Source organism: Caloenas nicobarica, chromosome 1 (genome assembly GCF_036013445.1).
Source record: "Caloenas nicobarica isolate bCalNic1 chromosome 1, bCalNic1.hap1, whole genome shotgun sequence".
Taxonomy (NCBI): Eukaryota; Metazoa; Chordata; class Aves; order Columbiformes; family Columbidae; genus Caloenas; species Caloenas nicobarica.
The window spans coordinates 198,549,511-198,568,679 of NC_088245.1; the positions used below are offsets into that span (position 1 = coordinate 198,549,511).

The following is a 19,169-nucleotide window of genomic DNA, read 5'->3' on the forward strand; positions in this document are numbered from 1 at the left end:
TTTTTAGAGCCTCTTTGAATCTTGCTGAGGAGCTCTGTAATCTGCCATAACTTTGACAGTAAATCTCATGAAAAGTAACTTAAATTCATAAATACCTATTAAAAATTGTGGTGCAAAATTAGCAAAGCAGAAGTAGATATTCATACCCAGTCTTTAATGACATGGAAGAAATGTTGTCTTTGAAAGCCCATTTGTGTATTAGACTAGAATATGTAAATTGTACGTACTGCAGCACCACACAATATACATTACGCAAATAACACTTACAACACCTCAAGTGTGCAGTCTGAAGTTGCAAATATTCTTGTATCAGAGGGTTGCTTCAACAAGGAGGCCTGGAGGAATAATTGTACCTATCTGACTATCTTTTTCGTCTGTTATAAAAATTCAGCTCTTAAAATCTTACTACTATTACCTCATTTCCCTTAAAAATGCACAGCATGTCGATGGCTGCTGAGTCAGTTCTGCTTGTGAACTTAAATGTATTGCAAAAATTTTTACTGTTAGGCATTCTTAACTTACAGGTTAATAATAATTCATGTCCTCTTGATTTTGCTTCTGAGAGTAGTGTGGGGACTTTGATTCTCTGTCATTTTAAAGTGAATATCTTTCTGGGCATCTTCCATTTGGTGGATGATATGCCACAGCGGCGAGGTTTTCTGAATTCCCCCGTGATAAGTTATGTGGAATTCCAGCCCAGAGACCTGTCCTGTCAGGGAGATAACTCATGTTTTTGGATTCAGGCTCCCCAAGACACTGAGGAGGAGGTGGAATCCATCATTGATGTAAAGTTTAGAGAACTCCTGCTCTAGGTGACATTTGTGTGTCACCAGCGAAGAAGATGCGTGCTGTAGGCTGCTTTATGTAGAGCAAATCACTTCATGCCTAAATATATCGTGTATGGCTGTTCCTTCATTTAGTGCAAAGGGCATAATTCTATAAAAGTCATTTGTTCTCTGTACATTTGTTCAAGTTGAAGATCTGTGTTTCCTTTATGAAACTAAGAAAATCTCAGCTCTTACTCATATTCTGTAGTTAAAGAGGAATAAATTTTGGATAATTCTGGGAACTATTAAATAATAACAGCAGATCAGTGCTGAGAAATAATACATTTGAAGAGGCAGGAAATATACTGAAAAGGAGATGCCAGGACAGATCTTAGCGTACAGTGAAATTAGACCAGGTGATGTAATTGGGAATGATGGACATGGGTTTGGCACACTGACTGCTTGACGGGTGTCTGAGAACTGTGAATGCTTATATATTTGAACTACATAAATTACTATCACTTTCATTTTCCTTTGAGCTAAGAACTGCAGAAGTCATTAGGATGCAACTAATTTAGGATACACAGCCTGATTTATAATTAAAGTTGTTAGTTTACAAATGTTACATGGCCCAGAGGACTGGCAATACTAATGGATTTTAATAATACTTGGAACTCTATTCTTGGGGGGGGCTCTAAGCTGTACATGCGGGAATCCTGTTATTTAGCAGATAGTATAGTGCACTGGCAAATATTAAAGTCATCTAAAGAAAAATCACATAATTCATGGCATTTCAAAGCTGAGGTGAATACATCTAAATTAGAAAAGGACAAATTTTTATGCCAAATGGCCTTAGACATCCCAGTCTTCTCAAATCAGAGTTATTTAGTGTTATAAAGCAGATGAATTACCAGTAGATAGTGAGCAGTTTGAAGTTTTGATATACAATAACGTCTTGTGGAAGTCTATTTATAAAGTAGAAGACATTCTGGGCATGATTCATGGACTAAATGTAGGTGTTTGCCATTATTTTGGGTGCTGTGGGCTATCTTGTATGGTCTCTGTCAAACCTTCAGAAATGTATAGGTCTCCCTTAAGTCTCATATCCTGGGAGATGTAACTATAATATCTCTTAGTCCATTTGTAGATGTCTTGGATGCCTTATGAAGACTCAAGTAGCATTAGATTTCTATATTTACTCAGCTGAATTGAGCCCTTTATATATGTGAGGAATTATGAGAGATGATTTTGCATTTCATGGGAAAAGTTTTTAGATTTTATTGAAATTTTATTCTTTCCAAGAAGTGAAGTTCTACTCTCTATGTCAATTCAAAGACATATATGCTTATTCTAGTGCAAAAGCAAATTAAAAACCTCTGTTCTTATTGCTGTTTGATCTCTAGAGTTAACATGAAACAAACTGGATCTGCCTTATTTTTAGGAATCCCCAATGTAGTGATTGCAGTTTTCATTTAATAAACCCTGTGCAAATCTAAGAAGTGAGGTTTCCAAGATGTGATGGGGGACACAAAATGATAATAGTCTTGCTTCAGACAGATTGGGTTTGTCTGCAGAATTGGCTGCTACATGGGGAAAAAAAAAAAAAAAGCCTGATCATAATAGCTCAGCTGAGCTTCCTGTGTCAGTAGTTTGGAGCAGAATCTTTTACACATACGCTGAACAGAGGTGATCAGGTCCTCACCAAGAGGTGGTAATTACAGCAATATTTTTAAGCATCATGTGTCAGAGGAGACCCTCACTTTAACAAGGAAAGAAAACGCCTCATTAAAATTGGATAAAACAAGTATTATAGGTGAACAGGTGTGAGGAATTCTTTTAAACGATAAATCTCATTTTTATTTTATGAAATCTTGAAAGATATGCAGGCCCTCTATGGCACTGGAAGAGAAGTGTGTTATGGATTTTACAGTTGTGTCAAACCCATATGTAAAGGCATAGAATGATGCTATTGTATTTACATTAAAACCACTAAAAATGATAATATAAAAATACTGTCTGGATTCCCAGGATGATATAAATTCACCACCATAATGAAGTAAGATCAAAGTCCTTTATACAGTAATTAGATCCTGTACTAGGTTCACTTACAAGCCAAATGATTCATCTAATCTACCTTCAGCATGAGCCTCTACACATCAAAACCTTTTTTATTGAGAAAGTAAACGTCGCTTTCCCTACCATCTTAAATTCTGCTTTGGAATTCTGAACTGCCACCTGGCTTTCTGTCCGAAAGACTGTTTAAGGAAAAGATCTTACTCATGCCAAAAATCTGCTAATCCAGAAACATTTAAGAGGTATTTGCTATAATTGAAGGTGGCGAATTCTGCTTCCGTCCTCAGTATGAGTCCTGGAATTGCATATTGAATTGTCCCATCCCCTTAATACTTGACATTTACAGATTCTTAATGGGTATCCCAGAAAAACAAAAAGTATTTTTCTGTGCCAAAAGGAATCAGACACTGGCTGCTCTGCAACCATTGTCTCCATGATTTATTATACTTTAAGGAAGAACTGGATGTCTTGTAACTGCTCTGTGTGCTCTGCAAGTTAATGGATTACTTTGATGCTTTTAGCACATCATTCATCTTCTATTTGTTTCTGAAAAGCCTATGATTTGTGATTTTCTTTATGAGAATAGATTCCTATCTAATTTCTCCACTTAGTGATGTCCAAAATACTTAGAAATACTGTGTTAGTTTCTTGATGTTTTGTAGTGGGTTTGCAGTTTTCAGGAACTGCTGAAAGGAAAATGAAGAAGGACCTTTTACTAGCATGTTATTACAGGATGAAGTCATCTGTTTCTGCTTCAGTTCAGTGAAATAATTTGTACTCTGAGCCTATGCTTAAAGACTTTGGTAGTTTTGGATCTGGCTCACAAGTATAGGATCTCTTCTCTAAATATCTTTGAGACACATTTTCAAAGTGCAATAATAGACCTTATGTAGTACTTTTGTTGTGGATCCTGAAGTGCTTTGTAATGGAGGCACAGAGCAATATCTTCATTCTAAAGTTCCTTTGCCTCAGTTTCCTCCTACAATGTGCATATTTAGTTTCTCTCCAGTATGGGCTAGAATAAAAATGTCATTGTAAGAAACAAACAAACAAACAAAAAACCAAAAAGAAACTACTAAGGAAAAAAAACTTATTAGAGTTAAGACATGATATGTCCTCTTGATGAAGTGGATTAAGTGGTAGGAACACAGAAGATTCCTTTCTAAGAGGAAACTGCATTGAGACCGATGATTTTTTAGAATTTAATTCAGTATAGCAGAAGGTTGGTACATTAGCAGAAGCTCAAAATAAAAAATGGCTTCACTTGGGCAACAGCTGAAGAGTGTTGGGATGAATTTTGGCTTATTTTGTATCGCCACTGTTCAGTGAAGTGTCTTGGTCAAACTAAGCCAGACTTTTTCCTACTTACCAATGGATGGCAAGGTAGAGCCCATTAGGAAGCCTTATCTATGGTGGTTGGGGTCACGCATGAGGCGATACGAGAGCGCAGTGGCCTCTGCACTTGCAAGTGCTGGGCACACATACACATCTCAAATTTTTTTTTTTTTTTCTGGGCAGCTGAATGAAAATTTTCATTAGAGGTCCACAGTGAAAAATAAAGTATGGAAACGCCAGCTTTTCAGAAAGGAATAGAAAATCGTCAGTGTTGGTGAACAGAAGTTGACTCACATTTTTGGTGCCATCTTCAATTTGAATTATTCCACTGCAAAATCAAAATGAAAACAAAATTAAGAAGCAGAGAAAGAATTTAATATGAGAGGTGTTTGAAAAGATTAGACTGTTTATGCAGATGTATAGCCTGAAGGTCATAAAGAAGATTATTTTGAAGATTTTATTTGTCTTTCTCAAAAGAAAAAACAAAGGAAATACAGAATACATTGGAATTGAAAGTCATACCAGAAGTAGTTTTTAAAGATAATAATTAGCCTGTGAAAGTCTACAAATGTAGGAAAATATGTACTATTAGAGACAATGAGTTCTGGGAATTTTTGTAACAAGCAGGTTTTTCTGTATGTAACAAAACTATCTTCTGATCTGGTACCTAGTGAATAAGCCAAAATTTACTGTAGCAGTTACGGAGGAGCTTCCTCCAAACCATGTTTCTTCATGATTTTCCATCAAATTTTACAGTTTTTCTGTAGCATCAGGTACCAATTACTGCTGAGAACAGATTCCTGAGCAGCTGAATAGCAATCTGATGCAATCTGACATTTTCTCACCTGTGATGATGATGGTAATGTCTATTGTCTTTTGAAAGGTAAATAGATATAAGTGTAGAGAAATGGGTGGGGAGAAACTCCACAGAAGATATTCAAAAGATTGACACCATTTATGTGGTAGCAAATGAAAAGGTTATGATGAAATATATGCAGAGTTAATGTTAGGTAAGTGTGTGCTTCTGTTCATCATTTGTTTCAGTATGAGAGGCAGGAATAAGTCAGCAAAAATAAAGTATTTTGTGTGATTTCATACAAGCACATCACTGAAGCCAAGAGCATTGTAGAAATACAGAAAAAAATAGTTTGTGTGTGTTTATGTAATAGGAACTTAAATAAAGTTTTTTGATCTAAAGAAAAAACATCATGTGTCAAGCAAAAATGGATGTCTTATTGGTGAGACTTAGGAAGAAACTTCCCCAATAGGTATGTTACTCTTGTTTGTTCTAGAAGGTGGTTTGAATTTTTTCAGATTTTCCCAGTATCTCATACCATCTATTATTAGAGAGAAAATTCCTGACTAAGACCAGCGGTTTGGTCGAGCTTGGGCGTATCCATTTTTCTATTCTGAGCTAATCTAGTATTATGCTGGTACTATGTGTAACTCGATTCAAAGCTAAAATGTTTGTAAAAGTAGTGGCATGTCCTCAAGCCAGGTCATTGACCTGAATTTCATAGATAGTTCATGTTGCTTGGAGTCAGTACGTTGTGTCCAGATTGAAGAGCCAGTGCTCCAGGGAGGATGACAGGACAATCAGCAAAACCTTAGGCTGAATACTAAGATACAACTCCTGTTAATGATAATGAGACAAGGCTTACATACGTAGCAGTGAAGTACACAAGTGATCAGTTCTGCATACCCTATTTCAGGGCAACCAACTATTTCACTGTAATTTAGCTCACCTATGCTATCATTTTGGGCAGCTTTGTGGGATGTTACATGGTTCTGTAGCAGTTTTTGGTCATTTGTATGAATAGCCTAGGGGTTCCTGATACTGTCCTGTTCCCACACTCCCAGGGCCTCTGCAGTCTCACAGTCTGATAGACTGATCACCTCTACAGACAGACTTCATCTAAAGCTATTCGCAGTTCACCGTACAGAACAATGACATTTAAACATATGCATACGTGTTTCTGTATACATACGAATATGATAATTTCTTAGCTCATTGCTATTAATATCCAATTATGATGATGTTATCGGTGTAGGTTAGAATTTAATTCTTTTTCGGTTGTAGTGAGTATTTTTATGGAAGATGTTACAATAGTATGTTATGCAGACGTAATGGTAATGAGTCAGGAATTGGCACACTGTGCTCTGAGTCAGGATATCAGAGGGCATTGTGTACCAGAGGTACTTTCTTTTGGCTTAGCCACAGATCTGACCATCTGTGGTCATGAAAGATCCTGGGAATATTTTTGTAATAACCTAGTTTAGTGACCAAATTTGATTATGAGTAATGGCATTTGAATGAACTTTCCTGAATTACTACTATTACTTCTTTTATAAAATATGCTTTGTCATGTTGTCCTGTTGCCTTGTTTATATATGTAATTTTATGCATTTTAATCTGCTATTAATCTTATCAAAGGTCAAAAAAAACTATCGTTGCAAATAGTTTGCAAAGCTGTTGAACGCTCAAATCCCTTGTGAATATTGATCAATATAACTCTGCCTGTCTGCACAGGCAGTTCAGATGCTGCCTTGAGATGATCAAAGGTTATTGTCTGCAAACAATAGATGTGTGACTTCTTCTGCCCCCTGTTATACCTCTTGGACATGAAAGTTGTTAATCACACTGGTCTTCCAAATTTAAAAGCCTACAAGCAATTTAAACAAACAACGAGAAGTTCAGTGATCCACTGGGATCTTATCAAGGTTATAAATTATGCTGAATAAAGGGCCTGTTGTGCCCGTAGGAAATAAATAAGTGCCCTTCATTTCTGTTAGAATCCAAGATAAATTTTAAGGTGTTTGACTAGTTGACTGAAATGTGGTTTGATTTCAGTACACTGGAGGAACAATGTTGTTAATTCCTATATTAATTTCCTTGGAAGACTCTTGCTGGATATTTGTAATTTGCATACAGCTGATCATAATTCTTTTTCTTCTATTACAGCTTAGAACAATGCAAACATATCTGATTAATTTTGTAACTCTACTATATGATATAGGGATTATATACAGATGAAATTTAACAGAGCAAGTCATCCCTAAAATAAGACAGAGAAAAGTGTTTAATAACCCTCTCAAAATTATTTTTTCTAGGTTATACTTAAAATTGTAAATAACAAACTGGAGTAGGATTTGACACATACCTGTGTATAGGGGTTTCTATCACTCATACTTTTTCATCCCTTCAGCAGTACCAGCCTTATCACCTCTGTAAATCAAAACCTTTTGAATTTCTGCGATGAAAACTTGAAGTGACATTATGAAATATCACAGAGCTGTTCTATCTAATAGCAGCTTAGATTGCTTTAAGAGGCAGGGTTTTTTAAATACGGGTAAGTGTAAAAGCAGAAAAGGCTTTGCTTCCCTTTACAAGCAACAAAAAACTCCTTTGTATCTTCTGGCAGTGCCCAATAGCTATAATGAGAAAAGTTATTTTGTCTGGAAAAAAACCCCAAACCCACAACCTCCCTCCCCCAGCTACTGAAGTGTCATCTGTCTGCAGGGCTTTACGTTGCTTATGGAAAGCCAAAGGCCTGACTTTGAGTCCCAGTAGTTTATTCTTCAAGCTGGTAAGAGCTGGATCCCTCAGAGTGGCAGTGAACAGAGGAGCTATAAAAGTAGAAGCCTCGTTGGTGGCTGGGTCAGCAATGGAAGGGACGCACCCATGGCTGGATGCATTCACACAGCGAATTGCGTGTGACATGCAAGACTCAGGGAAATTGTAATGTATTCTGGATTCCAGCAGGGAAAAGACAGGCGAGTGTAAATCCCACGAGCAGCTGGCTGGGACAGTGAGCTGAAAGCAAGAGGACTTAAAATGACAGGCAAAAATGGCTTCTGGGGTTATTCCCAGCCACCAGAGAAAACAGAAGTCCTATGGGTGGGTATCCAGTGGAAAAGCCATTCTCACTGACTTGGAAAATAGAGAACAAAGGGAAAATGTGACACATTAGCAATACTATGTCGTTGATATTAGTGTCTCATTGTCCTATAGGTTTGAAGTTTGAGGAAATGCAAGAAAAGTTTGGAGAGGAATTCTTCAATATCTGCTTTGATGAGAATGAAAGAGTTCTTCGAGCTGTAGGTGGGACCCTTCAAGACTTCTTCAATGGCTTTGATGCTTTGCTGGAGCACATTAGAACTTCATTTGGAAGACAGGCCACCCTGGAATCCCCTTCTTTCCTATGCAAAGAGCTCCCTGAAGGCAATCTCATGCTTCATTACTTTCACCCACATCAAATTGTGGGATTTGCAATGATGGGAATGATAAAGGCAGCAGCAAAGAAGATTTACCACTTGGACGTGGAAGTAGAACAGGTCACTAATGATAAGCTGAGTTCAGAGGAGACGAACCCAGGTAACTGCAGCTGTCTGACTTTCCTTATCAAAGAACATGAAAATGCAAATATCACAAAAGCACTTCCACCAGGAACTTCCCAGTCCCCTTTAGACCTGAGGATTAGCATCAGCACCTTCTGCAGAGCTTTCCCCTTTCACCTGATGTTTGATCCAAACATGCTGCTTCTCCAGCTTGGAGAAGGTCTTAGGAAGCAGCTCAGATCTGATACTCATAAAACTCTGAAATTCCAAGACTGCTTCGACATAGTTTCTCCTAAAATCAGTGCCACATTTGAACGAGTTCTCATGAGATTATCTACTCCCTTTGTCATTCGGACCAAACTTGAGGATTCTGGCTCTGAAAATAAAGATAAGGTAAGAGCATTAATTTGGAAGAGGATGTGTGTATATGTGTGTGATGGGAGAGGGTTATTTATCCAGAGACAAGCAGCACAAGTCCTGCGTACTCTGGGAAAACTCACTTATGCCTTGAAAACAGGGCTAAGTGGTATTCCCCAGCCAATTGGATGTTTCCCTAAATTATTTGTAAGCTTTGCCTGTGATGTTGTAGCAAATCATGACATTGCCATTCAGAAAATACTGCACTGTGGAGTTGAATAGTGCAGTTTAAATCAAAAGAGTGAGGAATTTTACAAAATGCCCATATCTAATCCTTAATTTCACTCTAGCTATATTATGATAAGGATAATAGTTATTAAGCCATTTACTAGGGAATAGCTTTCAGTATGCTTTCTGAAAGACTCTCACTGCAGGGTTCACACTGCCACTTTATTATATCCTACTTTCCTGTTTCGAAACGTTGCTTTCCTCTGTGTTTCTTCTTATCTCTTACCCTGTGCTCAAGGGAACCAGAGCTATAAGAGCTACCAAGTATCACTTATGCTTTCCAGTAATTTAAATAGACACTTGTCCTCCTACACTGGCTCTTTCCTCAATGTTTTAGAAGAGAGCTATCTTAACTAGTGAGCCCTATCTTGAGTTCAGTGCATCCCAGGTGAGTAAGGTGAGAATGTGTCTTCCAGAGTGGACCTCTGCAAAGGTTGGATTAAGTTTGTTTCATTGCATATCCTTGAATTACGGGGAAGATTTTTGGTATGAAGTTGGGTTCCAGCTTTATGCACCAAAGTACTTGTACTTAATGCTTACATTGAAAGCCTATGTGTGGGTGCCTTGGAAATACTGCTGCTTCGAGTGAAGGAATTATTGATTTTCAGGGTTTTTAAGAGACAGCACCCAAGAATAGTCAGTCTCAATCACACTGGATTCTTAGACACGTAAGTTCTGCCTATGGGTGCCACATTTACAGTTCAGGTGGTCTGGATATAGCTTGAGAAACTCTACCTCTGTTTTGCTACCTACACTGGGCCAGAGTTTCAGAAAGACTCCCAAAGTAACTGAGTATCTAGTTCTGGGTTCTTTTTAAAATATAGCCAGTTCTGACAGCAGCAATGTTGCTGGCTCCTCTTTGGCATTGCTCTTTGGCACCAATAAACATGTTTATCCTGCATTTTCCCCTGGAAACAACATATTCCCCCAAGAGAGGCAAACAAGTGAGAATTGATGTAATTCAACCTATTTAAAACCCAAAGGGAGTTTATTTTTCAGAATCCATCCTCAAAGTAACCCTAGTCTTTAATTATGAAGAGGAAATGTTGTGTGAAAAGTTTGGAGGTGTTGGCTCTGAGCTACCTTTCAGCACAGTCATTTCTCCTTTCAAAGAGACTTGTGCCATGCTCCTCCCTTCCTCGGAGCCAGCCCATCCCTCTCGGGCACCTTCTCCTGCCCTGGGACAGAGTCACAGCCCTTTGACCATCTGCTCTTCATGAATCTGCTGTAAATCACTTCAAGGAGGAAGATGGTTTCAGGGAGGAGGGGCCTTTTATGACTTTTTTTTTCCCCCTATCTAATTACAAGTGAAATAAACAAACAAAACACTCAACCTGGGCAAGTTTCATGTGCTTGCGGCTTGCTCAAAGAAGAAGTGACAGGGAGTGGAGCTTGCTGGAGGCACGTTTTAGCAGCCAGTTTGGGAAGAAACTCTGATTTCAAAAGCTTGTTCTGTACCGTCAAGCTGTGCAGCACTGCTTGTATCCTTGCGTCATTGCTGTGTCTTGTACTGTGTGTCATTACAGGTGGGTAAAGAATCGAATCGGTGATGGGCCCAGCTGCCACTCAGAGGAGTGAGTGACCTTCTCTGTCTTAAAGTCATGTGTAGAGTTGGACTCTGAACAAGTGTCAGCACTAACACTGTAGTAGCAATTTGCTTGAGAAGCAGGTAAAAGGGAATGGCAGTAAAGGAAATCCTTTGTCTGCCAGCAGTTAAGAGCAAAATTGTGTCTTGACCAGTAAGGTGTAAGTGAGAGAGAAAAGGGTGATGGCAAAGTGCAAGGGACCTGAGGTAAATGTTGTGCTGCAGGCAGGGGAATTAATTCGAAAATGTCCATTTAGCTGATGAGGTGTTTTCTTCTGACTCACCTATTTTATAAGCACTTTCCAAAAGTTTCATTTGTGAGTAGTTAAGTGAAGCTTTATGAGTAGTTAAATGAAGCTCAGCATGTGATGCTCGATATTCCTTTTTTTTTTCCAAAATGAAAGGTTGCACAGATTCAGAGGTTGTGGTTGTCTTGCTTACATAGATTTTGAGAGGATCAACATGGCAATACTGTTATGTTGTGCTCAAGTCCTTAATATCTCCTGGACAAAAAAATAGACTGAGCCTTGGGAACTGCCTGTTGTATTATTTTCCCAGAGCTCACATCACTCATGTAGCTCATTTTGGAATTCTTTTCAATTTGCCAGCACTTGTTTGGAAGTTCGAGCATTGAGAAGGTAGATCAGTGATGTGAGCATGACCCCATTTAAAAGTCAAAAGTAACTGACTTAGATATTTGCCTCTTTCTCTGTCACACACCTCTATGCAGTTCATACTGGAATTGCATCCCACTTACAGGTATTTATCTTTTGTTTTAGAAAATTAAGACTCTGCAATAACCTCAACACTTTTCAGACTTGGTTACTTTAAAGGGCAGTTTAAGGGATGCAACCGAGATAACTCTGCTGCAATTTTGAACCTGTTCAGATGTCTCAGTGTTCCTCAAGAAGAAAAAAAAATGTTTTAAAAGGCTTTGCAATGAACAGAGGACCCTTCAGCCTCTCTTCAAAGCACTTTTATGCTCATTTCAATACATAAATTAGATCTTTTTATCAGGCTTGCAGGGATAAGACAGAATAACAAAACCATTTTAATTTAGTCCTGACACCAGCTCTGTGTTCAGATGAAAGTAAGTCACAAATCATGATCTTTCCCTGACTCAGCATCGAGAAGCAGATTGAAAAAAACCCACCTGTTCTGACTTTCAGGGTGCTTGTCCTATTTATGCAGAGATTCATCAGTATGCTTTGGTTTGCTGGGATCTGAATCACTGAAATAAATGGCTTTGCTTTACAACACTATCCTAAATTTCCAACCTCAGGCCTCTGAGGTCTGGCTAGCAGGTAGCACTTCCTGAGATGTATGTACACCTTTGCCCAGCCTCATGCATCAGTGCATAATATCTCAGCAAAGTTTTGTTAATCTTCTATGTCACCAGCTGTTCCTTGGAGCTCTGAGCATTTACGGGATCCCACTGTTGTAGGGACCAGACAGGAAAAAGAACTCCCCACCTGAAGAACATGGACTCTATAGCTTTAATCCCAATTTTCAACAGCATCCATACTCCTAGGTCATAATCTAATGTTTTGATGTTTGCTTGGCCAATATTTCAGTCTCCATTATACAGTGGACACATGTGGACAATGCAAGCATTTATTCTGCAAAATAGTAAGCAACTGTATAAGTTTATTAGGTCAGCAGTCTCACTGGCTTTACTTGAACTTATCATAAGTTTGCAACTAAACGCATTTGTAAGTCTGTGGAGAATAAGAATCAAACTGTACAAACTAATCCAGGTTTACTTCCATCCTTTCTTCCCTCCCTACTTCTGTCCTTGCATTTTATTTTCCGCAGTGATCAAGTTATCCACACAGATGCTTTGGGCTTTTTTCTTGATTATTCTGCACATTCAAAATTGCCTGTATGAACAGTTACGATTGTCTTTAGGTAAGGTTTCCTAGTATGCAGACAACACTTTAGATGTATAAAAACTGAGCGTAATCGGCCTCTGAGTTTTCCAGTGTTCCCATGCAGCTAAATTCTTGTTACTGTTTGTTGTTTATAGTATGGTACTATCTAAATGCTGAAGGGAGTATTAGGGCCCTGCTGCTTTACTCCTTCTACAAACATTCTGTTGTTTTTCACATTTCACACTAATTTTTAATCAGGTTTTTTTTTGTGTTTAACTAGAGAGCTTCACTTGCATGCAATCAGATTTTCTGGTTTTGAGTATTATCCCTAAGTCACAAGATCACAAATCTTGCTGTTTCACTTCTCTAAGGAAACTCATTCCAAACCTCTCTCTCTGGGAGCAATTATTTATTGCAACAATCAAAAATACATTTATTGTGACAATTAACTATTTGGGATTGATTGCTTATAGCCTCACACATGGTTAATACAACTCCATTAGAGTTTAATGGAATTTAAATTGAGAGGAATAGGTGTTGCCTTGTCTGCCGGGGTTCTCCAAAGCCCCTGTCAGGCCCATCAGTGAAGGTGCTGGCAGGCGAGGGAGCTGGTGGTTGTGCATTGAGATCCAGCAGGGCAGGAGCCACCTTCCTGGAGATCCGTCACCGTCCCGGGTCCTCCTGGCCGAACACCACCGCTCCCTCCCTGGCAACACCTCCAGGTGTCTGCACAAAGCAGATGGGGAGTTTGCACCCAAATCTCTCCCTGACTCTCCCCTGTGCAGAGCGTGTTGATGTGGCTGTTTCAATGTCTGCCTTGTGAGCACTGCACTGCTGAGATGTGTGGTGTTAGCATTGCTGTCTCCCATCTGAGCTTCTGCAGGACTTCTACTTTCCTACTTCTTCAACAGAAGTCAATTCCTCATCTTTGTGAGTCACTGTTGTTTTTGAGGCAGATCATCTTTTACCGTGTCTCTTTGTATATGGTATTTGATTTCACAGAGCTTCCCAATGGATATTAACTGATTCTGCTGCCTCAATGACTTTGCCTGATAACTTCCCTCTCACCTTCATGGTGAGACTTTGCATAAAGCCTTCCCTTAATTGCCACACCAAGGCCATGTTTCAGCTTTTCATTGAAAGTGATCACAGGATTTTTCTACCTTTCTGCAAAACAAAATTCAGCTTCCCTCCCACCATTTCTTGACCAGACAAGGGCTGGGAGCTCCTGACAGATGATACAGTTGTCTTCTGACTATACTAAGGAACAAGGCCATCTGTGACATGATGCAAATACTTGCCCCCTGGCAGTACAGTGAGATGGCTGGAGCTGCTTCACGTTTTGGCTGAACGAGTAGACAAGGGCTGACTGTCCTGGTTTTTGTACCCTGGCTAACGTCCTCCTCATGTGCTGCTCCTGTGCTATCAGTGCTGGGCAGATCAAGAGGAGATGGGGCTGCTCTTGCAGGGACCCACCGTGTCCCCAGGGCCTCGAGATCCAAACCCAGTCCTCTTGGTGCACGGATTGACAACTGCCCTGCCAGCACTGCTTTGTGGGTCCCTTTCTGAAACTGTGACTTGGCATCCAGTTCAAAATACAGTTGAAAATGAATCATGAAAGAAATTGTTTGGTTCCCTGCCAGATACTGTGCAGCTGTATTTTCCTTGTACTACTGCTCTCCTGTGCAGACTAACAGCTCTTTTCCACCTTTGAAATAAATTAGTTTTTATAGGGATACTCGCTGGCCTTTGACTTACTGTTAGGCCTGTGAACACTTTAGTTTTAGACAACTTGTCTAAGAATAAAGCTGGCACTTAAAACTGCACTACTGAAGGTGACCACATTTTCCTGGTGGAATGTATTCTCTTTGAATATGCCATTTTTATTAAAATGACAACTTCCCCAGGAGGTCATCAAACTGTATTTTGGAGAATAATTTACTTTTATTGTGTTAAAATGTTTTGTTCAATAATTTTAGATATAAAATACTTTTATTAGGAAAAAGCTTTAAATTATAAGTTATAATATAGCATTTAAAAATTATGAAACCTTGGGCTTGACAAAAAGAATCCTCTGAAAATGTTATATTGCAAGAAGTTCTGAATACCTCATATAATTCAAATTTTCAAGAAACACCAGCTCTGTAATGATAAAATGTCCAGCAAAATGGTAGTGTCAGTTTTTTGTAGCTGTACTGAGTGTGCAGGCTGGCTGAGCCAGCACCTCATCTGTTGTCGGTGGGGAGGAGAGTTTATGGCAGATGAGCAAGACTGCACTAGCAGGAATTTGACCCAGTGTACTGATTTAGAGAAATGCAAAATAAATAAAAATAACCCAGTCCAGAGCCAAGATTAAAAAAGCTATATCTAGAAAGTTAGATTCTGAGCTGTATAGACATACATGTAATAAATGGCCACATTTTAAAAAATGCTGAGTAATAAGCAACTGTTCCTTTTAAAATGTAAGCTGACTCAGTGGAAGCTGATAGGAATTTCTCCTGTTAGTTTCTATTGTTTTGTTTAACTATGGAGTTATTCATCTAGTCCTTCTTCCATGGTACGAGGAAGTGCCACCTCTATGTTGAATATTTCCTTTCAGTCACTCAGTTGCGTGTTTGCCATGTGTGATCAGATCAAAAGTTCATCCAGTCCAGCATGGTTGGAATCCATGACCTTAAAGGTCTTTTCTAACGGAAAAAAATCTGTGATTCAATGCTGACTCTCACAGTGACCAACATACAATGCTTAATGAAAAATATAAGAAAAAGTTTAAGCCTGCAGTGCTCTTTTGTGTAATACACCCTCCCAGCTTTTAGCTGTCTAAGATGAAAGCACATTCTCTTGTGGCGGCATCAGGACGTGGCACCTATTAGCCCCACAGGACCACTCCTCCATAATTTTCTCTGGCACCTTTTGAACCAGAGGAAGTTCATACTGTTGGCGTCTGTGGTATCCTGTGGATGTAAGGTCCACTGTTTGCTAGAAACTGCGAAGATGAGACCTCTCTGGTTGGTGCCCACTTTCCACCAGTTCTGTGAGGACATTGTGTTTATAACTGGTGAAGAAGCCTGTTTACCCATTGCATTAGCAGAGCACTTTCCCATTGTGTTTGTTGGCCATTGGAAATTGTATAAAAATAACACTTTTAAGTCCAGGAAGTACATTGTCTCTTTTTTTTTTTTTTTTTTTCCCCCTGTATTGAGAGTCTATTCTTTATCTGCTACTTTTAATTTTTATTCTGGACCTACTGAAAGAAATAAGCAGTGCTGACACTGGCAGACTAGTTTAAAAACCACCACACACAATCTTAAAGTGTTTTGCTTCTGCTCTGTAACTGTGTTTTTCCTCCTCTCTTAATAAAATTCAAATGAAGTGGCCCGAAAGTTATTCTAGCATGACGGACATCTGTCACTTATGATCTAGGAATTCTAATTTTTCCCAGGGCTGATTTATTCACAGTTAGTCAGCCTTTGATACTAAGCTTCCATTGCTTTGCAGGCTCCTGGAGCTCTCAGAATCAAATTCTGTCTTCTGTTTCTGCTAATGCTAATATCCCACCCATTTGCTTGTCAAAATGTGTTTGGACTGTGATGATTTTCAAGATTAATTGGATTGGCTGGCTTGACTGCTTCCGAGACCATGGTGGGTTATAAGAAACTATAGATGACGAGACTTTTTTGTCTCACTAGTGGTTGTGCATCGAAGAACTTTAGTAACTACAAATGTCATTTTTAAAGTGTTTTCAGTGATAGGACTGAAGAGAAAGTGTAACAACCTAAAGGTAAAATACTCCTTTCTCTTTTCCATTAGCTGAAAACCAAAGCAGCTGTTGAGTGAAGTGGCTATTATAACAATTTGACTCCTTGGTGAACTCTCCCCTTATGATTTGTATAATTCTGTATGATAAGGAAACTGATTGCACATGAAAATGTCCATCTTTCTCTGTTTGATTGAAAGCTTTTGAACAAGTTTCTAAATTACACTGTGTCATAATTGGACATTTCATTAATTTGTATATAATGATAATACTCAAGCACAACTCTGTGTGATTTTCAGGAATACATTTTTTTCTACCTCTCTCTTCTAGTGACTCAAGTTAAGTATTGCTTATTCACAATACATTTTTATCCTTTTCCTCATTTGCTTGTGTGAGTTCTTGAGTGATTGTGCTTTTCTTCTAATCTGAACAGGTGTGATTTTGAAAAAAGCCATTTTCCTTGGGATGGTTGAATTAAAGCAGAAACATTGTGTCACTCTTTACCTTTCTCCTTCCTGTGCTGGCTCTTGCAACTGGGCAATGCACATAGTCAAGCTGAGTCTCTGCAGGGGCTGAGGTGGGCTTAGAAAGAATGGGAAAAGCTCAAATGTTGCCCTGTAGTTTGAGTGGGTTTTGTGCATGAGCTCCCACAAGTTCACGGGTGGGAAGTCACAGAACGAAAGCAAAGGAATGCTCAATGGCCTGAGGGAGAAAGGAAAAACTGGGCAGACTGACTTCTTTTTTTGTTCTGTGTGATAGGGGTAGGCTCCTCTGCAACACCTCGGTGCCTTCTGCTCTTCTGGTTCTGTTTGAGAAGGGAAGATCTTAGACACTGAGACATGGACCCCAGAATATGCATGAGGTGTGAATCAGGGGACTCAGTTATGTCCCCTCCTTCCACCAATGCCAAGGATCTTTGTCACTTAAATTCATCTTTTAGTCATTCTCCCCATAAAGTGTGTTGGATGATTTCAGTCATCAAGTAGTTTTGCCTTATCTGCATGACTTCACTTAGAAAAGAATGACATTAAAACTGATCTTATATGATAGAGCACAGTCTGATTTCTTGTATTAGTGTAAAACTTGGATGGGGAATGCCCAGTGAATTATAAATTAATTATTTTTGCAAATATTTTACTTAAATATAGAAGAATTGCTGCATTTTTTTGTGCAACCCTTGGTGCTTTCTTCTTTCTTACCTCAACAGCATCCAGCAGAAGGAATGTTTGAATGGATTAGCAGAGCCTCAGGTTAATCTTAGCTGTGCTTGCTGTGGCTCAGGGTTCTTTGCAGTGTAGGTTTTTGGTTGACTCCCTTGTGAAAGTACTTTCTGCTTCCATGGCCATTGTACCTGGCAAAAGTCAGGCAAAAGGAACGAAGAGATCCTCTATTCCCAGGGTTCTGTTATGCCAATAAGGGAGAGCTACCAAGAAAAGAACAGAAGAGGCTAAGTTTATTTCAGCTCCACTGAAACCCGAGAAGAAAAATACCAGTGCTTCGCAAATATTAAAGGAGATGCCTCATATTGAAAGAACTTTGATTTTTCAGCTTCATTGAGTTGCATTCAGTTTTTCATTTTAAAGGAAAAATATGCCATAAAAATACTGACTACAGCAACAATGCCAGTGCCGTGCAGACAGGCAGTGGTGTTTAATTTTCATGTGAAAGAAGCACAGAACAAATCATTAGAAGGGCATCAAATTTTCTCACTCATCTCAGTGGACTGCTGATTCAGTCTATTTCCTCTTTGCTCAGGAAGGCTTCAAATTCAGTTAGTGGACATTCAGTTTCTGGCATTTGTTCCTGGGAATATGGGGATAAATTAGCTGAGAATGTTTTCTGTCAGCCAAAAATGCAGAAACATCTGAGAGGTTTCCTAGTTATGTTCAGCAGCATCAGAGGGTCTTGAAAGGCTTTTGGATCCATTTTGACTGATGGGGAACTCCACAGAGAGTTCTGGGAACATGGGAATAACACTGACAAATCCATAAATAGGATTTAAAAATAACTGACTTATTTGCTCTGATTCTTTTTTTTTCCCATAGTGTCATTTAATCATATAGGGGCTCACTGAATGTGGTGAATGTACCAGGGTACCATAACAGACTAGCAGGACTGCTTGCACTATCTAGAAATTCCATATTTTTTAGTAGAATATTCTGTGAAAAAAGCTGTAACAGTTAAAAAAAAATATTCATTCTATGAGTATTGGTGTAGTGAGGTGTGCATGAGACTATAAAAGCAAAAAGAAGTGCCAGCAGATGTTGTCAGGATCTCCCAACCCCTAACTGATAGCATAAATTAAGTTACAATTCTAAATTTAGTATGTCATCCTGATACTGTGGGACCCAAACCTGGTACCTTCGCTCAGGATAAATAAGGTGTTACTTGATTTGTCTTACTAGTTATTATCAGTCCAGTTTTAACAGGATTACTTTGGGAGAGGGTACTTACTTTGGTAAGGAGAGCAAAATAAAATCTAATTTGACATTAAATGCAGAAAATAAATTTGGTAACTGCTCCTACAAATGTCTTGAGTATGAAAATCTTTTTGGTAACAGAAGCTGTCCATATGACATGTTCAGGGAATTAGACTTTTATTTCTAAATAGGAGGCATTAACTTCATCAATACTGTATTGCTGTATTTTTTGAGTTTAAAAGAGAGCCATAAATAATGAATTTTTCTAATGAAAAAATCATTTTTCTCTAAAAAATTAATTTACCATTCAACAAAATGTGGCTTAAAAAATTGTATAAGCTTAATGTTTTTGTATGTGTTAGTTTGATTGACATTTTA

General features: G+C 38.7%; 1 protein-coding gene across 2 annotated transcripts in view; it reads left to right on the forward strand.

Moving 5' to 3' along the window:
* The window catches only part of GUCY1A2 (guanylate cyclase 1 soluble subunit alpha 2), a 157,638-nt gene that overhangs the window by 21,758 nt on the left and 116,711 nt on the right, over positions 1-19,169 (forward strand). For both annotated transcript variants that reach the window (XM_065642937.1, XM_065642947.1), the window contains exon 4: positions 8,188-8,906. In XM_065642937.1, coding sequence (XP_065499009.1) covers positions 8,188-8,906 — 719 coding nt within the window. The remainder of the gene's footprint in view (positions 1-8,187; positions 8,907-19,169) is intronic.